This window comes from Schistocerca gregaria, chromosome 2 (genome assembly GCF_023897955.1).
Source record: "Schistocerca gregaria isolate iqSchGreg1 chromosome 2, iqSchGreg1.2, whole genome shotgun sequence".
NCBI classification, from domain to species: Eukaryota; Metazoa; Arthropoda; class Insecta; order Orthoptera; family Acrididae; genus Schistocerca; species Schistocerca gregaria.
The window spans coordinates 439,290,626-439,311,820 of NC_064921.1; the positions used below are offsets into that span (position 1 = coordinate 439,290,626).

A 21,195-nucleotide genomic window follows, 5' to 3' on the forward strand; every position below is an offset into this window, starting at 1 on the left:
GAACTAAAAGAAGACAGTAATTCTCATATTCAGACAGTTATATACTTACAGGTCTAGTATGACAATGCTGAGACATGATCTTACAGTAGGAAACGTCCCAGCATTGGCCTGAAGTAATTTAGGAAACCACAAAAAACAGGAATCAGGATGGCTGGATGAAGGTTTGAGCTTCCACTCTGCCAAATCTGATCCCAATCTGTTGTAAACAATGCTGCCTCACTTTGTTCTTCCCTAGTGTACAAGCTGTTTTGAAATAAGTTATTTAACAATGTAAAAGGCTAACGCTACAGTGTTCATTCATTTGTCACCATCTCATGCACATGCTACACAAACTGTAGACACATTGTTTTACACTATCAACTGACATCAAAACTATTTTTGTGTACTGTAACTTCCTCTTTTACTAGACTTAAAAACTGAGTCAGCATCCATCTATAACTAGTGAGATGTTAAACTCAGAAAGAGGATAATATTAGTATTATATGTTGTATAGCTTTGGGAGTAAGTCTACTAGAAAAATAAAAAAGGAGAAAAAATACTGTGAAAGTGTTATGTGAAATTGTGGATGTTTTATTATCATTATTATTATTTATTTGTGCTACATTTATTTTACCATATCCCTAATCTGTGTTATCTAAGGAAGCCTTCACTGTATGGAATGTATTGATTAATGGGTATCTATATACTGTCTTCTGAAATAAGTTTACAGTGTTAACAATTTCTTTAATCTCCTTTGGCAGTTTATTGTATAGTCTTGGTAGAAAATGCTGGTTTGAGTTCAGTGCTTATTCTTTCTTGGTAAATGTAAGTTCAGTCTAGATCTTGTTCCATGGTCATGGACAGAGCTGTTTGTGCAGTAATTACCAATGTTATTTTTGATGTGAACAACTGACTGGTAAATATACTTGCATGGTGCAGTTAAAATTCCCATTGTTTCTAACACTTCTTTACAATGAGCTCCATTACTGTTTTTGGTTATTATTCTTACGGCCGTTTTCACAGTTTGAAAATTGTGGTCATATTTTAAGAATTTGTTCCCCAGAAAGGAGTGCCATAGCTAAGAACAGAGTGTGAATATGAATAGTATATAACTAAACAACAGTGGGTGTTGTGCACAGAAGACAGGACTCTAAGGGCATAACATGCTACATTCTGTTTGCAAGTATGAGACAGGATCAGAAAGTAACACACAATCATTTTTTTCTCCCATGGTATTGCAGATGGACTGCTGAAGATTCTCAACAATATTGTTTGATTTTTGCACTACTGAGGGTAATTTGTTTTCATGTGCAGTACTAGCGAGAGAAGCTTGAACTACAAAACAAAAATGGCACTTACTGTCATCAGCTTGTGAAGATTAGCGAGGTGTATTTACATACACTCCTGGAAATGGAAAAAAGAACACATTGACACCGGTGTGTCGGACCCACCATACTTGCTCCGGACACTGCGAGAGGGCTGTACAAGCAATGATCACACGCACGGCACAGCCGACACACCAGGAACCGCGGTGTTGGCCGTCGAATGGCGCTAGCTGCGCAGCATTTGTGCACCGCCGCCGTCAGTGTCAGCCAGTTTGCCGTGGCATACGGAGCTCCATCGCAGTCTTTAACACTGGTAGCATGCCGCGACAGCGTGGACGTGAGCCGTATGTGCAGTTGACGGACTTTGAGCGAGGGCGTATAGTGGGCATGCGGGAGGCCGTGTGGACGTACCGCCGAATTGCTCAACACGTGGGGCGTGAGGTCTCCACAGTACATCGATGTTGTCGCCAGTGGTAGGCGGAAGGTGCACGTGCCCGTCGACCTGGGACCAGACCAGAGCGACGCACGGATGCACGCCAAGACCGTAGGATCCTACGCAGTGCCTTAGGGGACCGCACCGCCATTTCCCAGCAAATTAGGGACACTGTTGCTCCTGGGGTATCGGCGAGGACCATTCGCAACCGTCTCCATGAAGCTGGGCTACGGTCCCGCACACCGTTAGGCCGTCTTCCGCTCGCGCCCCAACATCGTGCAGCCCGCCTCCAGTGGTGTCGTGACAGGCGTGAATGGAGGGACGAATGGAGACGTGTCATCTTCAGCGATGAGAGTCGCTTCCGCCTTGGTGCCAATGATGGTCGTATGCGTGTTTGGCGCCGTGCAGGTGAGCGCCACAATCAGGACTGCATACGACCGAGGCACACAGGGCCAACATCCGGCATCATGGTGTGCGGAGCGATCTCCTACACTGGCTGTACACCTCTGGTGATCGTCGAGGGGACACTGAATAGTGCACGGTACATCCAAACTGTCATCGAACCCATCGTTCTACCATTCCTAGACCGGCAAGGGAACTTGCTGTTCCAACAGGACAATGCACATCCGCATGTATCCCGTGCCACCCAACGTGCTCTAGAAGGTGTAAGTCAACTACCCTGGCCAGCAAGATCTCCGGATCTGTCCCCCATTGAGCATGTTTGGGACTGGACGAAGCGTCGTCTCACGTGGTCTGCACGTCCAGCACGAATGCTGGTCCAACTGAGGCGCCAGGTGGAAATGGCATGGCAAGCTGTTCCACAGGACTACATCCAGCATCTCTACGATCATCTCCATGGGAGAATAGCAGCCTGCATTGGTGCAAAAGGTGGATATACACTGTACTAGTGCCGACATTGTGCATGCTCTGTTGCCTGTGTCTATGTGCCTGTGGTTCTGTCAGTGTGATCATGTGATGTATCTGACCCCAGGAATGTGTCAATAAAGTTTCCCCTTCCTGGGACAATGAATTCACGGTGTTCTTATTTCAATTTCCAGGAGTGTATTTGTGGGTCAAAGTGCATAAACTGAGTGAAATTCACCTTAACATGTGTGACATGTTTGGGGATGACTGTATGGACCATAGCAATGTCTCCAGGTGGTGTACATTCTCCCAGGAGGACTGTGAGAACCTTAGTGATTTGCAATGCTCTGGGCAGCCAGTAACAGCTGCAACCCTGCAGAATGTCGGAGGCATTGAAGCAGCAATTTTGAATGACTGGCATGTGCAAACCTTATCGCAGCAGTTAAACATCTCCTGTGGTGCGGTGTACAATATTATTCATGACATGTTGAAATTTCATAACTTTGTGCTCGCAGGATGCCTAACAACCTGACAGACAACGACCGGAAGCAGCAAATGATGACAAGCTTGGATCATGTTATGCTTTACATTGCAGAAGAGCATGTCTTTCTGAAAGGAATCATCATTAGTGATGGGTCGTAGGCATACCACTACATGCCCGAAACCAAGTAGGCCTCTATGGAGTGGAAACGTGCTGGTTCCCCAGTACAAAAAGAATTCAGAGTGACTCAATCTGCTACGAAAGTGCTTGTGACAGTGTTCTGAGATATGCATGGTGTGTGTTATTGGTGGATTTTGCTGAATACAGGGCCACTGTAAACGCTGCAGCCTATATGAAAACTTTGGTCAAGTTGTGTCATGCCCTTCATGACAAATATCACAGTGCTCACCCCCATGTTGCTGCTCCTGTTCGTAAGAAATTGCCAAATTTGTGTGGGAGGTGCCTGACTTTTATCTATTTAGCTCCATGAAGATATTGGCCAATGTTTGTCAACAGATGCGGAAGTGAAATCAACAGTCTGCAAATGGTTATACTCCAACCAAAAGGGCATATTGAAACTGGTACCACAATCAGAGAAATATGTTGAGACTGTTGGTTACTATGTAGAAAAGTGGTTAAAAGATGTAAGCTCATTTGTGATTTTTTAAATTTTATTTTTTATTTTTTAATACTGTGCATTACTTTATGATCTTTGTGTGTCCAGGCCACTTCAACTGAATATCAATATTCATTTCTAGAAATTTGACATTTATCACACTGTCTGTTGAGGTATTGTCTATATTTAATTTGTGTGATTTCCTCTCATCAAACTGAAATTCATGAGAATAGTTTTCTTCACATTCCCTGCCACTTTATTGCTTGTTAACCTATTGTAAACATCTTTGACGGCTTTATTTGCTTTTTCTGCAGGAGGTTCTCGTGTTTTCTCAGTGATTATAATGTTGCTGTTGTCAGAAAAGAGACATCATTGATGTGCAGTGTATCAGGAATTGTGTTGGTCCTAATACTGTTCCCTGAGGAACTCCTTTATTGATGTATTTTGGTTCTGATAAATTTTATTCTAAAATTTTGGTCTTATTTGAGGTACAAGATGGAACCCAAAAAACGAAATTATTTTTTAAAAGCTATGTATTTTCAAATTGTTTACAAAAGGACCTTATCCCCTTCAAAATACTCTCCATTGAAACTAACATATTTGTCCCTCCTGTGCTTCCACTGTTTGAATCATTTTTTGTAGTCATCTTTAGAAATGACTGACAGCTCCTTCCTCATTTTTTTCAGGACTTCTTCAACATTGTCAAATCGGTGTCCTTTCATTCCCCTTTTCATGCGTGGAAATAAAAAATAAAAAAACATTGCATGGAACCAGGTCAGGCCAGTAAGGTGCATGAAGTATTCCAAATAAAAGGTTTGATTGATTGACTGATCTGGAGAAAAAACTCTGGATGAACTACATCTGTGGCATCAAAAAAGCATATCAGCACTGTTTTGATGTTTAATTTGACTTCATGACATTTTTTGGATGGGTTGTTGTTGATGTTTTCCATTGGCTTTACTGTTGCTTTGTTTCTTGGTCATAACCATAGCACCATGACTCGTCACCAGTAATGGCGTTTGATAGAAAATCTGGATTAGTTTCAAGCTGTTGTTTCAAACTGCAATATGCGTCAACCCAATGTTCCTTTTGATTGTCAGCCAGAGCCTAAGGAACAAACTTGGCAGTAATCCTTTTCATTCCCAAAACTTCAGTTAAAATTCGCTGAACCAAGCTCCAAGATAACACACTAACTTTTGGCAGTTGATCAGTTGTCTGTCAATGGTCTGTGAGCACAAGCTCTCAAATTTTTTCAATATTTTCATCGATTCGGGCAGTTGATGGACACCCAGAATGAGGTTTGTCATCAGTTAACATGATGTCATTTTTAAATTGAGCAAACCACTCATACACTTGAGTTTTTCCCATCATGTCATCTTGGTAATCTGTTTTTAACATTGAAACAGTTTTAGCAGCATTTTCACCAAGTAGAAAACAAAATTTCGCAGCTGCACATTGTTCACTTAAACTTGCCATCATAAAAACGAAACGAGAATAAAGTAGCACAATTACTGTGGTGAGCAGAACAAGTCAGGTTGACAACACGGAGCTCACTGAACTGGTAATGAGTTGTGCTATACGCACCTATTAGCAGAAATGTGTGCTACACAAGCTCCGTCCTTGGCAATGTTATTAAGGTTTTTTTTGGGTACCCCCTTGTGTATGTTATCTTTGATCTTTGTACCCTATCTGGTAGGTATGATCGAGACCAGTCATTAGCTTCCCCTCCTGATCATAATGCTTCTAACTTTTACAGTAGAATATTATGGTCATCAGTATCAAAAGCTGTAGAAAGATTAAAAATATGTCTGTGACACACTTGTCTTTGTCAAGAGCATCAAGTACCACTTGTGTGAATTCTACTGTGGCTGACTCCATACTTCTCACACTTTGGAAACCAAACTTGATTCACTTAAAAGGTGGTATTTATTCAAGTAATTCATTCATGCAACTTTCATAATTGATTCAATTATTTTTTAGAACAGTTACAGCAGGGAAGTGGGCTGGCAATTTTGTTTGTCTCCTGCATTACCTTTCTTTAGTAGAGGTACAACTCTTACCTTTTTTAAATACACTGAAAACTTCACTGATGCAAAGAATTCATTTATTATGTTTGAAAGGGAGCTTACATGCTCTTTAAGCATTATTTCGGTGCACACATTGGTACTTCACCAAAGCCCACAGACATTTTGTTTTGTTGCTTATGTATAGATTCACTGTCTTCATTCTCTGTGGTTGGAAGTAACATCATCATGCAAATGCGTAATTATTTGTAGGTGTTGTATTTGTTTTTGGGAATTTTTGTTGAAACTTCTCTGCAATACTTCAGAAACAGGTGTTCACATAGTATGATAGGTGGTGTGGATAATTTATTACTTTATCTCCCACCATTATCAGTATATTATTATGCCTCTGTTTGCCTCTCCCTGTTTTCTCTTTTATAACATCCCACTGTGCTTTGCTTTTAATGTTTGAATTGTATATTATTTTGCCACATTTTTTTCCAGCAATCTGCACCTTCCTATAGATCTTTCTGTATCTCTGATATACTCTAAACTCTGGCACCTTATGACACTTTTTTTATGGATCTGAGGTACTTAAAAGTTTGGAGAACCTTTAACCGATCTCTCTCTCTCTCTCTCTCTCTCTCTCTCTCTCTCTCTCTCTCTCTCTCTCTCTCTCTCTCTCTCTCTCTCTCTCTCGTGTGTGTGTGTGTGTGTGTGTGTGTGTGTGTGTGTGTGTGTGTGTGTGATTTTGCTGTTATTATTTGGCAGAGATGGTTTGATAGTTCCCAAGATCTTTCACTGATAGATCACACATTTCTCTGTCCATATTTGTGGCCACATGGTCAGTTACCGATGCAGTCATTGCAGTAACCCTTATTGCTCTATTGACCAACAGGGACATGCCAAAACTCTGAGGGATATTTATGAGGATACCACTAGTTTATGATATTTGTGTTCATATTTACATATAAAATTATGTTGACTTTTGTACTTGAGACTATATCTAGAACTTCCATTAACTCATTGATAAAATTTCCACACTACCACTGGGAGATTGATACAGGCACAAAATGATTGATTTCTTGGTGACATCAAGCCCTGTTAATTCAGTAGCTGATATTTCAAAGTGTTTGTCTTCACTTACTTTACTAAGGCCATGTCCTGATTTGAACTGTTTTCATTTTCTGATAGACACTGATCAACCAGAACATTATGACCACCGACCTACTGCCAATATAAACCCATTTCAGGCAATAGCAGTATCATCCAGCAAGAAATGACTGCTAGTCAGACAAATGCACAGTGCATGTACTGTCAGTGAGCTTGCCATCGATGTGTAGAATGGGAAAGGCGCATGATCTATCTGATTTTGACAAAGAGCAGATTCTGATGGCCCAGAGGCTCAGAAGGAGCATTTAGGAAAATGCACAACTTATTATGCGTTCCGAACACTCAGTGCACCAAACACTCCTAATGTGGATGTTGGCATAGTGCATGGTCTGATGAATGCCGATACCTTCTTTATCGTGCTGTTGAGAGGGCGCAAACCTGTCGTCTTCCAGGGGAACAGCTGCTTGACACCTGTACTGTGGAACATAGACAGGCTGACAGGGGCTCCATTATGCTCTGGGGAACATTCATACTGACATTTGTGGGTCCATTGGAGCTCATACAAGGCACCAGTATGGCCAGGGTATATCATACACTGGTTGCAGGCCATGTACACCCCTTCACGATGATAATTTGTCCTAGCAACAGAGTCATTTTTCAACGAGATAATACACCATATCACAAGGCCAGGAGTGTGATGGAGTGATTTGGGGAACACAGTGGCAAGTTCCAATGGATGGAATTCCCCCCCCCCCCCCCCCCCCCCAATACCCCAGGTCATCAGACCTGAATCCAATCAAACACATCTGGTATGTGACTGAGTGTGGCGTCACAGCTCATTGCCTCCCTCCCCGGAATTTACTGGAATTAGGTGACTTGTATACGCAGATGTCATGCCAGCTCCCTCCAGTGACACACCAAGGCTTCATTGCTTCCACGCCGTGATGCACCGCTGCTGTTATCTGTGCGAAAGGTGGATATACTGGCTATTAGTTAGGTGGTCATAATGTTCTGGCTGATCAGTGTAATCCTTTAAAGTAGTCCTACAGTGTGAGTCTGTCCTTTCATACAATGATAATTTCAGAATTTTCTGAAATGCCTTAGGTACTCTTTAGGCAGGGGAACCTATTGTCTGGATTTATCCTAAAAAAGCCTTCTCCATCCATGACAACAGGTATTTCACCATGTGTGGCATGAGATCCACCCCCCACTGTACCAACCTTCCCTTCCCGGCCCTGTTTGAGTGTAGACTGTGCCTAGTGAAACCCATTCCACTGATAATCCAAACAGGCACCAGAACAACATGTGCAAAGTCGGCTGCCATCAGTACCATCTCTAATCCCACGTTAATCTGCCTTTGATTGGTTGCTAGCTTTGGAAACAGTCGTGTGCTATAAAATGGACTTACAACCTAAGACCTAAGCCATACAATAATAATAAAGTTTGGGAAACAAGGCAAAAAAGTATTTTATTGAGATACCGTACTACAGTACTTTTATCTTCTGCTTGATTTTCTGGGGATTTACAGTCCCTGTTGGCTGTCTCTGTAGAGCAGAGTCACACTTTAAAAGTAAATCAGTTGGCGTTTTCTGTGATTTGAACTGTGTAGAGTATAAAATTTTGCTGAGGAAATAACAAAACAGAACACTCCAGTTATATGAGTGTACTCATTTTAATGCTGTTGCATAGATTTGATAATAGAATGAAGATATCTTCAGGGAGCATGCAGCTGTTGCACTCAAATGACTGTGCGTTCACTTTTAATAGCATTTGTGGGTGATGATAAAAACGACTTTCAACTGGACTTTGGTGAGTACATAAGACTCAAAAGAGGTTGAACAAAGTTCTGTGTATAGTTTACACAGCATTCAAAGGAGTGAAAATCTCTGTCACTAACTAATCTGCATGTTTCTAAATTGATATTAATACGGTAGATTTCAGTCCTTTAAGAAGAACACCTTCCTTCAGTGGCTGACTGTAAAAATAATCTTGGAGCAGTTGTGCAAAGCTTGCATCAGATATCGATTCTACGCTAGTTGCACCATACAACTCTAATAATTCGTGGCTATTGTAATATACTTAAACTGTTGTGACACTGAAGCTGTTCCTCCTTGGTGCTGCTTGGTACTAGGCTAAGTAACAATGAAAAATATGCAGAATTTTATGGTTTATGTTATGAATTCAAGATGTTGGGGGACGGGAGGAGGAGGAGGAGGAGCAGGAGGAGGGGAATACATGATAGTGTTACATATGTCTCCTATTTTATCATCCATCTTGTTTAGAAGTTACACGGAAAAATTTTGTCCACCTTAATGCATGAAGTCTGTTTCTATATTCAGTTTGCACTTTGTGCAAAACAACAAATTTTTAAGAGAAATGTCAATTTTTTAAAAGTCCTTGTAGATGTATTCACTAGTCCTGGTTTAATTAAAGGTAACATTTATATAAAATTACCAAACATGGATGAAATTTGGTTTAAACAAAAATGTCGCCTAGCACATATGTCAGTGCTTTGAAATTGCTAACTGTTGCCATAAAAAAGAAGGAGTCATCAATTTAAGAATCTGTGATCAGAAAAATGCAGACTTTATGTTTATAGAAGCAGTTCTTATTAACTTCATCCATTAATTCCTCTCGCATTTTTGAGTTCCGAATCCTTAATGAAGAACTCAGTCATTCAATTATTTATATCACATCTCATGACAGAAATAGGAAACAAAAAAAATTTCTTTTATCATATATTTTGTAAAGATAAGCTGATTAAAAAACATAAAATAATTTGATGTGTTCTTTGAAAGTCAAAGCAGGTTATCTACTCATTTGTGAGTGTCTGCTGACTTTCCATGCCAACCCCTGTATCGGACACGTGTGGCCCATGCTATATGACAATGTGTTTGAAACACAATATCTCTAATGCTGTTCGTTTATACCCTGGCCTCCTCCACCCCTTATGCAAGTTTCTTTCTTCAAAACAACTGCTGCTCTTAAGTACATAATACAGTGGTTGAAACACTCTTTGTCCCTAATACTGAGCAGTTTTACCATTACACAAAGATACAGCTAGTAATATACTTACATCTTTCTCCTGACAAGATTATGGCTATCAGGCCCTCTCTTTCTTGTTGCAAGACATTCTGCGTATTTTACATTACATTACAACACAAATATTATGACAAGTCTTATGCATAATATGTAACCCAGCAAGCAGAAATAATTATAACAGAAGTAGTGGAAGCAATAGTGGTTGCAGCAGGAAAGAAACACATTTGATATTCATTTATACAAGTGGAACTTCAAAGACAAATTATTGACAGATTGATTTACACTATGGGTAGTGGCAGCAATGAACATAAGTGAATGGGTGGGCGTTCTCAAAAGGCACGCAGAAGAACGTCTGTGAAGTTTGGAAGGTGGGAGATGATGGACTGGTGGAAGTAAAACTGTGAGATGGGTCATGAGCCATGCCTGGATAGCTTAGTTTGTAGATCCATTTGCCCAAGGAAGGCAAAAGTGCCAAGTTCAAGTCTTGGTTCAGTACACAGTTTTACTCTACCAGGAAGTTTCAAATACATCGATTTATGTTTGTTTGTTGATAATGAAATATGCATTATCTATTTTATAGAGTAATTTTACATGAAAACAATATTATAATTATGTTTTACCCTCTTTGTGATTGTCAACAGGTTGCCCAGGCACAGCTCGTAAGCTTCCTGCAGGTGCCAATACAGACGCATGCTGTATCACCGCCACCTCCTATAGTACCTCCTTCGGCTGATGACAGCTTGAGGAGGCCCCTCACCACATTCCAGCCTTTGAGGAAAGTCAGCTCCAGTAGCAGCCGCAGCCCAGTAGAAAGCTCTGTGGATGTGCGACACAGTTTTGGGAATGGCCATTGCTGGGATGAGGATGAAGGTTGGGACTGGGAGGGTGAGGAGGGAGCGGGTCCTCCCAGCTACACTGCTCTCACTGACTGGTCTGCTAGTCATGATTATCTAGTAGATGACAGCTTCCTTACATTTGGCTTTCGGCCACAGGATGAAATTACCACTGAACTGTGATTATCTACCAAAGTGGTGATATGTGACATGAACCTTCTTTTCCATTGAATAACACCAGAAGTGGTGTACAGATACATGTAGATTGTGTGCTGATTGCAGATTTATGTGTGTAGCTGAAACCTACACACTGCAAAATCTGGCAGCTGTATCAGGCTCACTATACTATTATCAGTTTTCAATTTCCTTATAATCTGAACTTGAATGTGTAGTTAAGCGTGTTGTATGTCCGTTGAAGTAACACTTCAAAAGAATTGTCAAGGCAGTTCACATGACAGTGGGACAGAAAGCAGAAGACCAAGGCTTCCAAGTAACCTTCGGAAAGTCTCCAGTGCATTAGACTGTTGCAGATATTCAGGAACCGGTATTGAAATGATTCCCAAGATTTTTATCTCCATTTCAGGAAAGCATTTTACACTTGAACTGATGTTCTTGAGAAGTAATTGTTAATGTATGGTACAGAGATATTAGGGAAACCAGGAAGTAACTTGTCTCTTTAGCATAATTTTATATGGCAGAAAGCCGATTGCTTAAGATCTTTTGCTTATATGTTATTTGTTGTTGTAAAAAATTTACTTTTTCTTTTCTAAACTATCACCAGTAAGCAAAATTGTTTATCAAGGGTCATCATTCATTGCGCCATGCTTAATTGTTATATGTTGTTCTTCAGCCTTTAGGATTTGCTAATATCTTCAGTGAAATTTCACATAAAGAGTCTAATATGTTGCACTGTGTCCATTGCAGCAATGTGCTTGAAGTTTACTGCTGAACGATTTTTTTTACTATCAACATGAAAAATCCCTTAAAAAAGCAGGCCATGTAGGATTTAATGTATTGTGTGTAACATAGCACTCATAAATCTTAGATTTAGTTGAAACCTCCATACTAGAGTTGTTCTGAAGAGCACAAATATTTACAACTTTCATTAAAATATTATGCAAAATATCTTTCATTTACAAAACTTTATCTCCTTTAGAAGCAGTATTATACTGGAAAATGTTGTTGCCAACTTAGATAGATTGGAACATCCAAGTTTAAAAAAATTACATTCTCACTTCTTTAGAAATGTGTGAAATTGACTCATCACACTGGCTTGGAAAACAAGGAACACAAGTATGTGTGATGGTAGGTGTGGCAGATATTTTCTGATAAAAGGTGACTCTACTTGTAACTGGAAGTACTGTAATCTGAATTTATTTTGTGGCATATTTTTGACATTTTTAGAATTATTGTGTTGTAGTAAAGTAGAAGTCTCTGTATGAAATCATGTGAGCACTGTGAACCAAAAGTTGCACCAAGTTCAATGTATATGAATACAAAGTATTGATCATTTTTTCCACATTGTGAGTAAATGCTGTTTTAGTAAATACCCTTTGCTGTTTGTTCCACAGTGATGCAAGAGGTATGATTTGGGTCTATGATGAACACTGAATTATGTATATCAATTATCATTTACTTATCACAAAATTTTTTTCTGTGTGTCATGACTACGTCTTCATTCACTCTCCTGCCATTTCCTATCAGTTCCTTTTATTACTTCCATCTCACTGATACTGAATGTATGAAGTTCACATTACTAGTATTATTTTTAAAAAATTGTACTCTGAAAACATCACAATAGCAGCCACTGTGAGAAACATCTTAAGACATCATGTGTGAGACACAAATGAATGCACAGAGCATATAGAGCGCATAATGAAAAAAGTGACAAAGAATTTTAAAAATGTTTGTTGTGTTGTTCACAATTCTCCTTAATGAGGTCACTCTGGTAATGGACTTGTACATAAAAATAATATAGATGTTGTTTAACTTACAGATTTACATTCTTCTCCAGAGTTGACAGAAACAACCACATGTTTGCAAGACTGATATGATGTTGCTTTACATGCTAATGTAGGCTGGAGAGAATATTTTCTTGAGAATAGGAGTAGGGAGAATTTGTGTGAAATGAGGTTTAGGCAAGAGGAGAGGAGGATCAAGTTTTAAAAAGGAGCAAAGATGAGCTAGAGATAACTTTGCTCACAGGGAGAGAAGAGCAGGAAGGAAGTAATGATCATTAAATAAATAAAAATAAAACAAAAATTAATGAGGAGGAAGAAACCTAGAGCAAAGAAGAACAAAACCAAATAATATTAAAGCAATGAGAAGGGAGACAAGAAGAAAGGAATAAATATATTAAAAAATCAAGGAATGGGATAGTAACAAATGAAGGATTTAGAAGGAAGAAAAAGAGAAAGGGAATAGATGTGTGAAAGTGAAAAGATTGCAGAGGCAGGCAAGGACTTAAGTTGAGAGCATAGGGTATTCTGGGTGCCCCTGTTGTTCTTACCAAATACAGACGTTAGAGAATAGAGTCCGGATGGCATAGGTTGTAAAGTAATTGATAAGGTCTCCTGATCAGGGCAAAAACAGTAGCGCGTTTTTAATCTTATGGTTGTACACAGCTTTTGGCTTCTGATATGGAATGGACAGCTGGTTGGTAGTCATGCCCTCAGAGAATATTGTTAATTGTAACTATCAATCTGTAACATGGTTGCTTTCATATGAATGATTATTCAGACTCTTTTACTAATGAGATGTTTGTAATATGTCCATGACAGGCCTGAAGAGGAGCTGATGGATGTGTGTGTGGGACTAGTATTACATCTCATTTTCTCACAAGTCTGTGACTGCATGGGGAATGAAGTTGATAATATGAGCAGTATATGAATGAATCAGAATATTAAGGTGTTTTGTTGACCGCTGCATGTTACTTTGTGGGATGTAAAATGATTTCGGGAATGATTTTAATAGGGCATGATGAGATGTAATCAAAATATTGAGTGAAAGAGATAAGTATCTTCTAAACCAGGTTACACTAGGTGATAATGTGATTGTGTCTGTAGCTGTGGAATGGGAGTGCAGGAAGTGTTTGGAGAGTGAAAAAAACATAAAATGGATGAGTTGTCATTATCATTTAATGTTCACAACTCTTTGTTTGTCAGAATTGTAATATATATGACTACCATTGAAACTATTTGCACAAATTTCAATAAAAATCCAAAAAAATGAAGTAATCAGTGGACACACAGAGAAACAATTGTTGTTTAAAGGCCTTCAGCAGAGTCTTATTTTGAGGGATTGTTTTCTTAAAATCAGTACAGTATCATATTCAGCTTTGGTCAGTGGAACAGTTGACAAAATCAAATTGACAGAGACATGTTTATATGTGCCACAAATAAGGGCCTGGAAGAGCTTGGCCCCATTATTGGTAGACTACAGAATTATCACAGGTTAAGTTCCAGAAACTGAAAAATAAACTTTGTAAAATTCTAACTGCCACATGATGCTCGAGTAACTCATTGGTAAAGCCAATAAAAGAAACGGAAAATAGTTGAAAATAGTCACTGTTGAGTCATGTACCATTGTATCATTGTTTCATGCAGTACGGTACTCCTTATTGTAACTGAAGAAAAAAATACAGAAATAGAAATGTGTCGTGTGTGTGTGTGTGTGTGTGTGTGTGTGTGTGTGTGTGTGTGTGTGTGTGTGTGCGCGCGCGCGCGCTTGTGAAACAACCGTAAAGTATTTTGTAAGGTATTTTGTAGATAATTATAGGCTTGTGACAGCCTCAACTTGTGAGCATGTATAACATAATCTTGCTCAACTTGTAAAGTTACCTTTTTGATCACTCTCATGAACAAGATGCATACATTGTGACAAGAAAATTTAACAGTGTATACAACCTTCAACACTGTGAAATTTTGCAGATTGAAATGCAGGACTCACATGATTTTTTAATTGGTTTTGAGAAGTAATGTTGGTGTGTTAAAGTACCATCGCAGAGATTATGTGACACATGCATTTAGTGATCATTGTAATAAACATGCTTATTGATATTACATATAAAATGTGTATTTTTCTAAGTGACAATTACTGTGTGATATAAATTAGTATAAAACAATGTTAAGTTATTTATCTCTCGTTATTGAATGTGAGAATTTTATTTTGTAAATGTAACAAAAAATACAAAATGAAGATTATTATAAGCCTTTTTATGTCCTATGTCCAGTTGTGGCTAGTTTATCCCTCTCTCTTTCGCAATTTCACCCTATGTTTTTGACTAGGCACCAAATATTTGTTATTTATATTTGCCTTTGTGAAGGATTTCTTCATTGATATTTCTAGGAGATGAATATTTTACTGCGCTGGTAATAGTTCTTTGCGAAATAGGTGTGGATCTCATCACAATTTTATTTCTTCGTTAACTGGTATGGTATTGATAAGAATCTAGTGTGTGCAACAAACTTTTGTGCCTTGAATGTGGGCTGTGTGTTCTCCTTACTTGATACATATTTTTGGTATATACATTGTGTGTGTGTGTGTGTGTGTGTGTGTGTGTGTGTGTGTGTGTGTGTGTGTGTGTGTGTGTGTTTAAAATTCTTGAGATAATGAACTACCAAAGAAAAATGAGGATTTTGTTTAGAGAAGTAGGATGTTGTTATATGAGTAGTAACTTATTCCTTTACTCACTTATTTCAGGGAATAAAATTGCCATGTTCCTGGCTGGTTATCCAAAAATGTTATTTGTTGATGAATGTTGCTTAAAGACCAGCAAGTAATAATAAATACTGTATATTATTGATATCTCAATAAAACATCCTACCTGATCACTGTACAAAATAATGTGTTTGCATTCATTATTTAGCAATTACACAATCACTGGTCAGTTAGCAAATAACTTGTAACTGATCTTTTTTATTTCCAGAACACCTTTTATTATTATTATTGTTGTTGGTGTTGTTGTTTCTCATGGATACAACACAGTATTGTATTACTGTGCAGAGACACTGCAAAGAATAAGTGTTATGCCTTATTTCTGTTTGATATATGTACATACAACAACTTTAGAAGAAAAATACACAAGAATATTGAAAGTTTGAATCATCCAAACTGCCTTAAAAAGTAACAGACAGTAATTTGCATTTTATATAATACAGCCTGCTGGATATAAATTGAAGTAATAATTTTTGTAGAAGAAGTAACATGTTTCATGATCATGCTTCACACAGAATATCCATCATATCTTGTGCCTACTAACAGTAGAAAGTAAGTAACCATTAAACAAACACCACCACCACCTTACTGAGGTAACAGATCCAAAATGTTTTCATAATCCTTCCCCATAGAAGGTCCTCTACTGGCAAAATCTTTAATTAATACCAGACAAAATAGTTTCAGTTAACTTAGGTTCCACTCATTACCTTGGGCAACATAAATTTTGTCGTGTCTTTTATATCTTTAAGTATAATACTTATTATGTCATAGATAACAGTATTGTCAGTTGTACCAAAACAGTGATGAAGAGTAGCACACATCAGTGCCATAGACAGGCCATTCTCCACTGCCAATGTTATTTTTATTTCTGAATTTCATTTGAACAGTGATTTACATAACCACAGTTGGAGACAAAATAATTTGTTCACTCCCTGTCAAAGGTTCAGGGTGCTGTTTTGTACTATAGTGCTGAGGTCTTTCCCAGTCTACTTCCAGACAAAAACTACAATTTGAGAAGCTCTTTAGGAAACTGTTTAAAAAAAACTTTGTAAACATTTTGTAATATAAATCCTATTTTATTAGTTACTTAACAGACCAATTCAGCATGGAGGTATTGATTATTCCTTGAGTATTATCACAGAAGTCATGTAAATACTGAGAAATTGGTGCTAGATAAAGAGCAGCTATTTAGTATAATTGAGCAATAGGCAAGTTTAACATAGTCATAATTTTTATTATGTTTAAGCAAAAACAGGAATACAACAGTTTAATGGTAGCTAATCATTTCCACATAATTATTATTTAGCAATAACATTTCTGTGATAGTGTACACCATGGTGGGCTCCATTCTCCCAGAATTTCTCATCTACAGAACACAGTGTATGAATCAGTAAATAAAACAGAGAAATGTTCATGTACTTAAGAACAGAAAATCTCTTAGGATTGTGTAACTGTCTGTAGAGTTGATAAAAAAATAAGATAAGGAGTGAAAGATGTGTTGTATAAAGTGGTTTTGAATTAATTTTTTGGGTTATTCCACTTAGCACTAGCTAAGGTAAGAAGTATGTCACATATTAAGAATCCAGTTGAGGAATGTTGGAACAGGTGACACCTCGTAACAAAATTTTATACCATAATTTCTAAAACAATCTACCTTTAATGACATGTATAAAACATAGCTATTTCAATATCATCATTTTATTATTCAACATTGAAAGAAAATCAGTGTGGTAGTAAGCCAAATGGTGAAAATATGGACAAGTCCCCTCTGACATTTGATATGCTGAGTAACAGAACTGTTGCAGTGAAAGGTGCTAAAACTGTAACTATAAAAACAAGTGGACTTGAGAAGAAATGCACTACACTGTTGTCCTTTCATGTTGTGCTGACAGTACTAAACTTAATCTACATGAGAACAGCTGATCACCTGTTGTCCTGCAAGTAATGTATTCCCGCTACCCAGTTGACTTCCACTAATGACAAAGGTACAGTTAGGTGTAATGCTAGTTTGGAAGCATGATTATGCACCCATTGAGTAACTCTGCTAAAATGATGCATGTATTGCCTGTCTCTGTTCCCGATCAGATAGATTTTTATTTATTTATTTATTTATTTATTTTTTTTTTTTTATTTTTCGCCCTCCTCTCCCAGTGTCAGAGAGGTCAGACGGCTCGAATTTGTGGCGAGGCATAGTGACTTGAGGCATTGGGAAGTTTGTGTGTGTACAACGGTCTTCTGGGATCATGCTCTTTCTTAGTGCAGAGCTCTCTCAAGTCTTCTTGAATTGATTAATTTGGCGTGTGGTAATCTAGTTTCACATGGTAGCTGATCTGTGGCCGAAGAATTAAGCCCCCTCGTTGCTTGTTGGCCTAGTCTGACTTTTGGCTCCAAGAAACCCACTTCTTGTCTGAAAGCGTAAATCGAACTTCTGCAAGTGGACGTGATTGTTCCGCTTGTATAAGATTCTCACTGCCCCGCCTGTCTCGTTCCCCTTACCTTTGTAAATCGGAGGGGAGCAGAGTTAGGTTGCAAATATCTGGCTGTTTAGGTTTCTTAGTCCATGCTTGGCAATACTTCTGGAACTATTTTTGGATTCTACCACATTCTGTGATAGCCGAAGTGATGAGCGCTGTATCTGCGGAATGCTAAGCGTGCTGTTGTGTCCTGGATCTAGACACTACTTAGCCTATTCCAGAGTCATGGACAGTGTTTTATGCCACCTTTGGGAACCTTGGATCATAGTGCCTTTGCAGCTCAGCTTCTGGACGCCACGCCGGCCTGCACCACCTTTACCGAGGAGGTCTCCGCTAGCTAATTCACGTAATTGTAAAGTATTATCTGTTTCCTGCAACTGGTGTTTCCTCATTCTAAAGCCCTAAGCGGTAAGTGGAGGTAGCGCTTGCTAACTTACGTTATTTTAATCTAGTTACTCTTCCATACAACTGCTGTTTTTTCTCATTCTAAGGGCCTAAGCAGCCAGTCATTCTACGCCAGTTTGGAACCCCCTTGTTTTAACAGTGTAACATATTTTTAAACTCGGGCAAGTTTATTTTAATTAGTATGGGAGGCTACTCCTGTTGTAAATTGCTCATTCTTTTGATTTAGTAGTTTGTTTTATGTGGAAACCCCTCCCCTTTTCATTTAACGTCGGGGCTGTAACGGCACTGGCTTTCGGCACCTCAAGCTAGTGAGCTAGTAGTTACTTAATGTGGCAGTTCCCATCCCCCTTTTCTTTTAATGTTGGAACTGTAGCAGCACTGGGTTTGGGAACCACGCATTTGGTTTGGCCACAGTTGACTGTATTTCGTAGGTGCGGTTCCTGATGCAAACAGATTGTTTGTAGCTATTCCTTATTTCGTCAGATCATCGCCCTGTTAGGTTCTGTTCATTGAGTCTGGTGTTACAAGTCAAATCCTGTACGAGGAAAAGAATATAATCTGCATTACGTGGCTTAATCCTCGTGCTCTGCCGAGCACTATCCCTGCACGTTGTTAACCGTGACGGTCTTGTGCTGGGTAGCGTGACTTGATACTGTACTTTTTCTTTTTTTTTTAAAAAAAAAGAAGAAAAAGAAAAAAGAAAGAGAGTGAGAGGAAAACAAAAGGTCACAGCGCTAAATATTAAATTTGCTTTTCTCCTCATTTTTGACAAATTCTAATGAATGACAAGAGCCTCTGTAGGAGATGGAGTTGTCGACATTAAAGCAAAAACAGGTTAAATTCGTTTTAAGAATGTAAGCCTAAGCTTTTCTCGGAGACTGTTGCATACGGCCGTCCTCCGCATGTTTTCCTAATTGCTCAATGAGAAAAACTTAAGTTCTTACACACTGGTGCAAGAATGTAGGAATTTATAATTACATGTTTGTGTTGTACAATGGAGGAATTAATAATTTTGTACTGAAAAATTTTTCTTCTGTATTTATTATACATTAACTTATTTTTACAAGCTCTGTAAAAAGAGATTACTCCAATATATATTCGAAGTGTTGACGTCCAAAATCGATACATCTATTATTACTTTTTGTAGAAGATTTCTGACAATGAAATAGCACTTCCTCGTCAGTAGCGCTGCAAAATTTTGCAATAGTTCCAATCCAACGACCATTTGCTACAGTGATCTAATTCCTCCAGTGCTTATCATGAATGATGTACTGGGTAAGCATCATGCTGGACTTAATAATTCGCCGTTATTGAAGGCAAAGTTGGTAATTCATCCTCTAGCAATTTTGTAAAAGTTTGTCAAACCAAATTGCCGTAAAACATTGAGGATGAGCAGCATTTTAATCAGTTATTTCGCACGAGATATTAACTGACCAAGCAAAAATACTGATGTTCAGTATCACGCGGCCAACACAAATTTACCAAGTTCAAGTACCGCATGTTGCACTTGGTCTGTTAATACAGGGACCGTTGATGCTGCTAATGGCTGAGTCTGGAATTGTCGTCCGATGATGTCCCATACCTGCTCGACTATAGACACGTGGTGATCGAGCAAGCCAAGGTCATCAGTCCCTTAGAACTACTTACACCTAACTATCCTAAGGACATCACACAACACCCAGTCATCACGAGGCAGAGATAATCCCTGTCCCCGCCAGGAATCGAACCCGGGAACCCGGGCGTGGGAAGCGAGAACGCTACCCCACGACCACAAGCTGCGGACATGTTAGGTTACAACAGCGGTATGTGGGCGAGCTTTATCTTGTTGGAAAATCCTCTGCATTCTCTCCAATGCTGTTCATGAATGGCAGAACAACAAGTCGAATCACCAAATTGGCGTCCAATTTTGCAATCAGGGTGTGTTCTACAACTACGAGAGTGCTCCTGCTGTCATATGAAATCGCACCCCAGATCATAACACCAGGTGTAGGTCCAGTGTGATTATCACGCAGACAAATTTACTGCAGGCCCTCAACTGCTCTCCTTCTAACCAACACACGGCCACCACTGGCACCGACGCAGAGCCAATTTTCGTCAGAAAACACAGCAGATCTCCACCCTGCCCTCCAATAAACTCTCGATTGGCACGACAAAAATCGGAAATGATGATGGTTTGGGTCAGTGGCGTGCACGCTACAAGGCGTCCGGCTCGGAGCTGTCCTAGAAGCAACCGATTTGTAGCAGTTCGTTGTGTCAGAATGGTGCCAACTGCTGCTCAAATTGCTGCTGCACATGTAGTACGATGCGCCCGAGCCATACGCCGAAAACGATGGTCTTCCCTCTCGGCAGTGCCACGTGGTAATCCGTAGCGCAGTCTTCTTACGACTGTACATTCTCGTGACCATCGCTGCTGGAAATAGTGTACATCGGCTACCTTCCTACCAAGTCTTTCTGCAGTACTGCAGGAGAAACATCCAGCTTCTCGTAGCCCTATTACACGATCTTGTTCAAACTCAGTGAGGTCTTTGTCGCCTTGAAGGCATTCTTGACTAACATAAGCTCACCACGTCCAGTCTCAGACGTAAACAACGCTCACGAAAGTTACGGCGCGTATTTAGAGCAGACCTGATTTTCATATTTATAATGGCGCTACTAGCGCCGCTCTTATGCGACTGATGCGAAATTTGAATAGAAATCATCTTTTAGATGCAGAAACACTCCAACTGCTTTCATTTGTATCGCACAACTCCTTCTTCATGTTGCGATTTTCTTTCCGCCAATGCATTTTGATAAAATCTAGACTTTCATTTTTATTTGAAAAATTAATCTAGAAACAATCTAGCTCGCTTTTTACTTACATTTGGTGATCGGTTTCGGTAAAACTTCTCGACATCGAAAAAATGTCTATGGT

At 39.2% G+C, this 21,195-nt stretch overlaps 1 protein-coding gene across 3 annotated transcripts in view; it reads left to right on the top strand.

The window, feature by feature from the left end:
- Positions 1–15,278, top strand: part of LOC126325294 (uncharacterized) — a 354,815-nt gene extending 339,537 nt beyond the window's left edge. For all 3 annotated transcript variants that reach the window (XM_049995161.1, XM_049995164.1, XM_049995163.1), the window contains one exon: positions 10,498–15,278. In XM_049995161.1, the coding sequence (XP_049851118.1) occupies positions 10,498–10,872 (375 nt within the window). In that variant the 3' untranslated portion in view covers positions 10,873–15,278. The remainder of the gene's footprint in view (positions 1–10,497) is intronic.
- Positions 15,279–21,195: the final 5,917 nt, after the last annotated feature.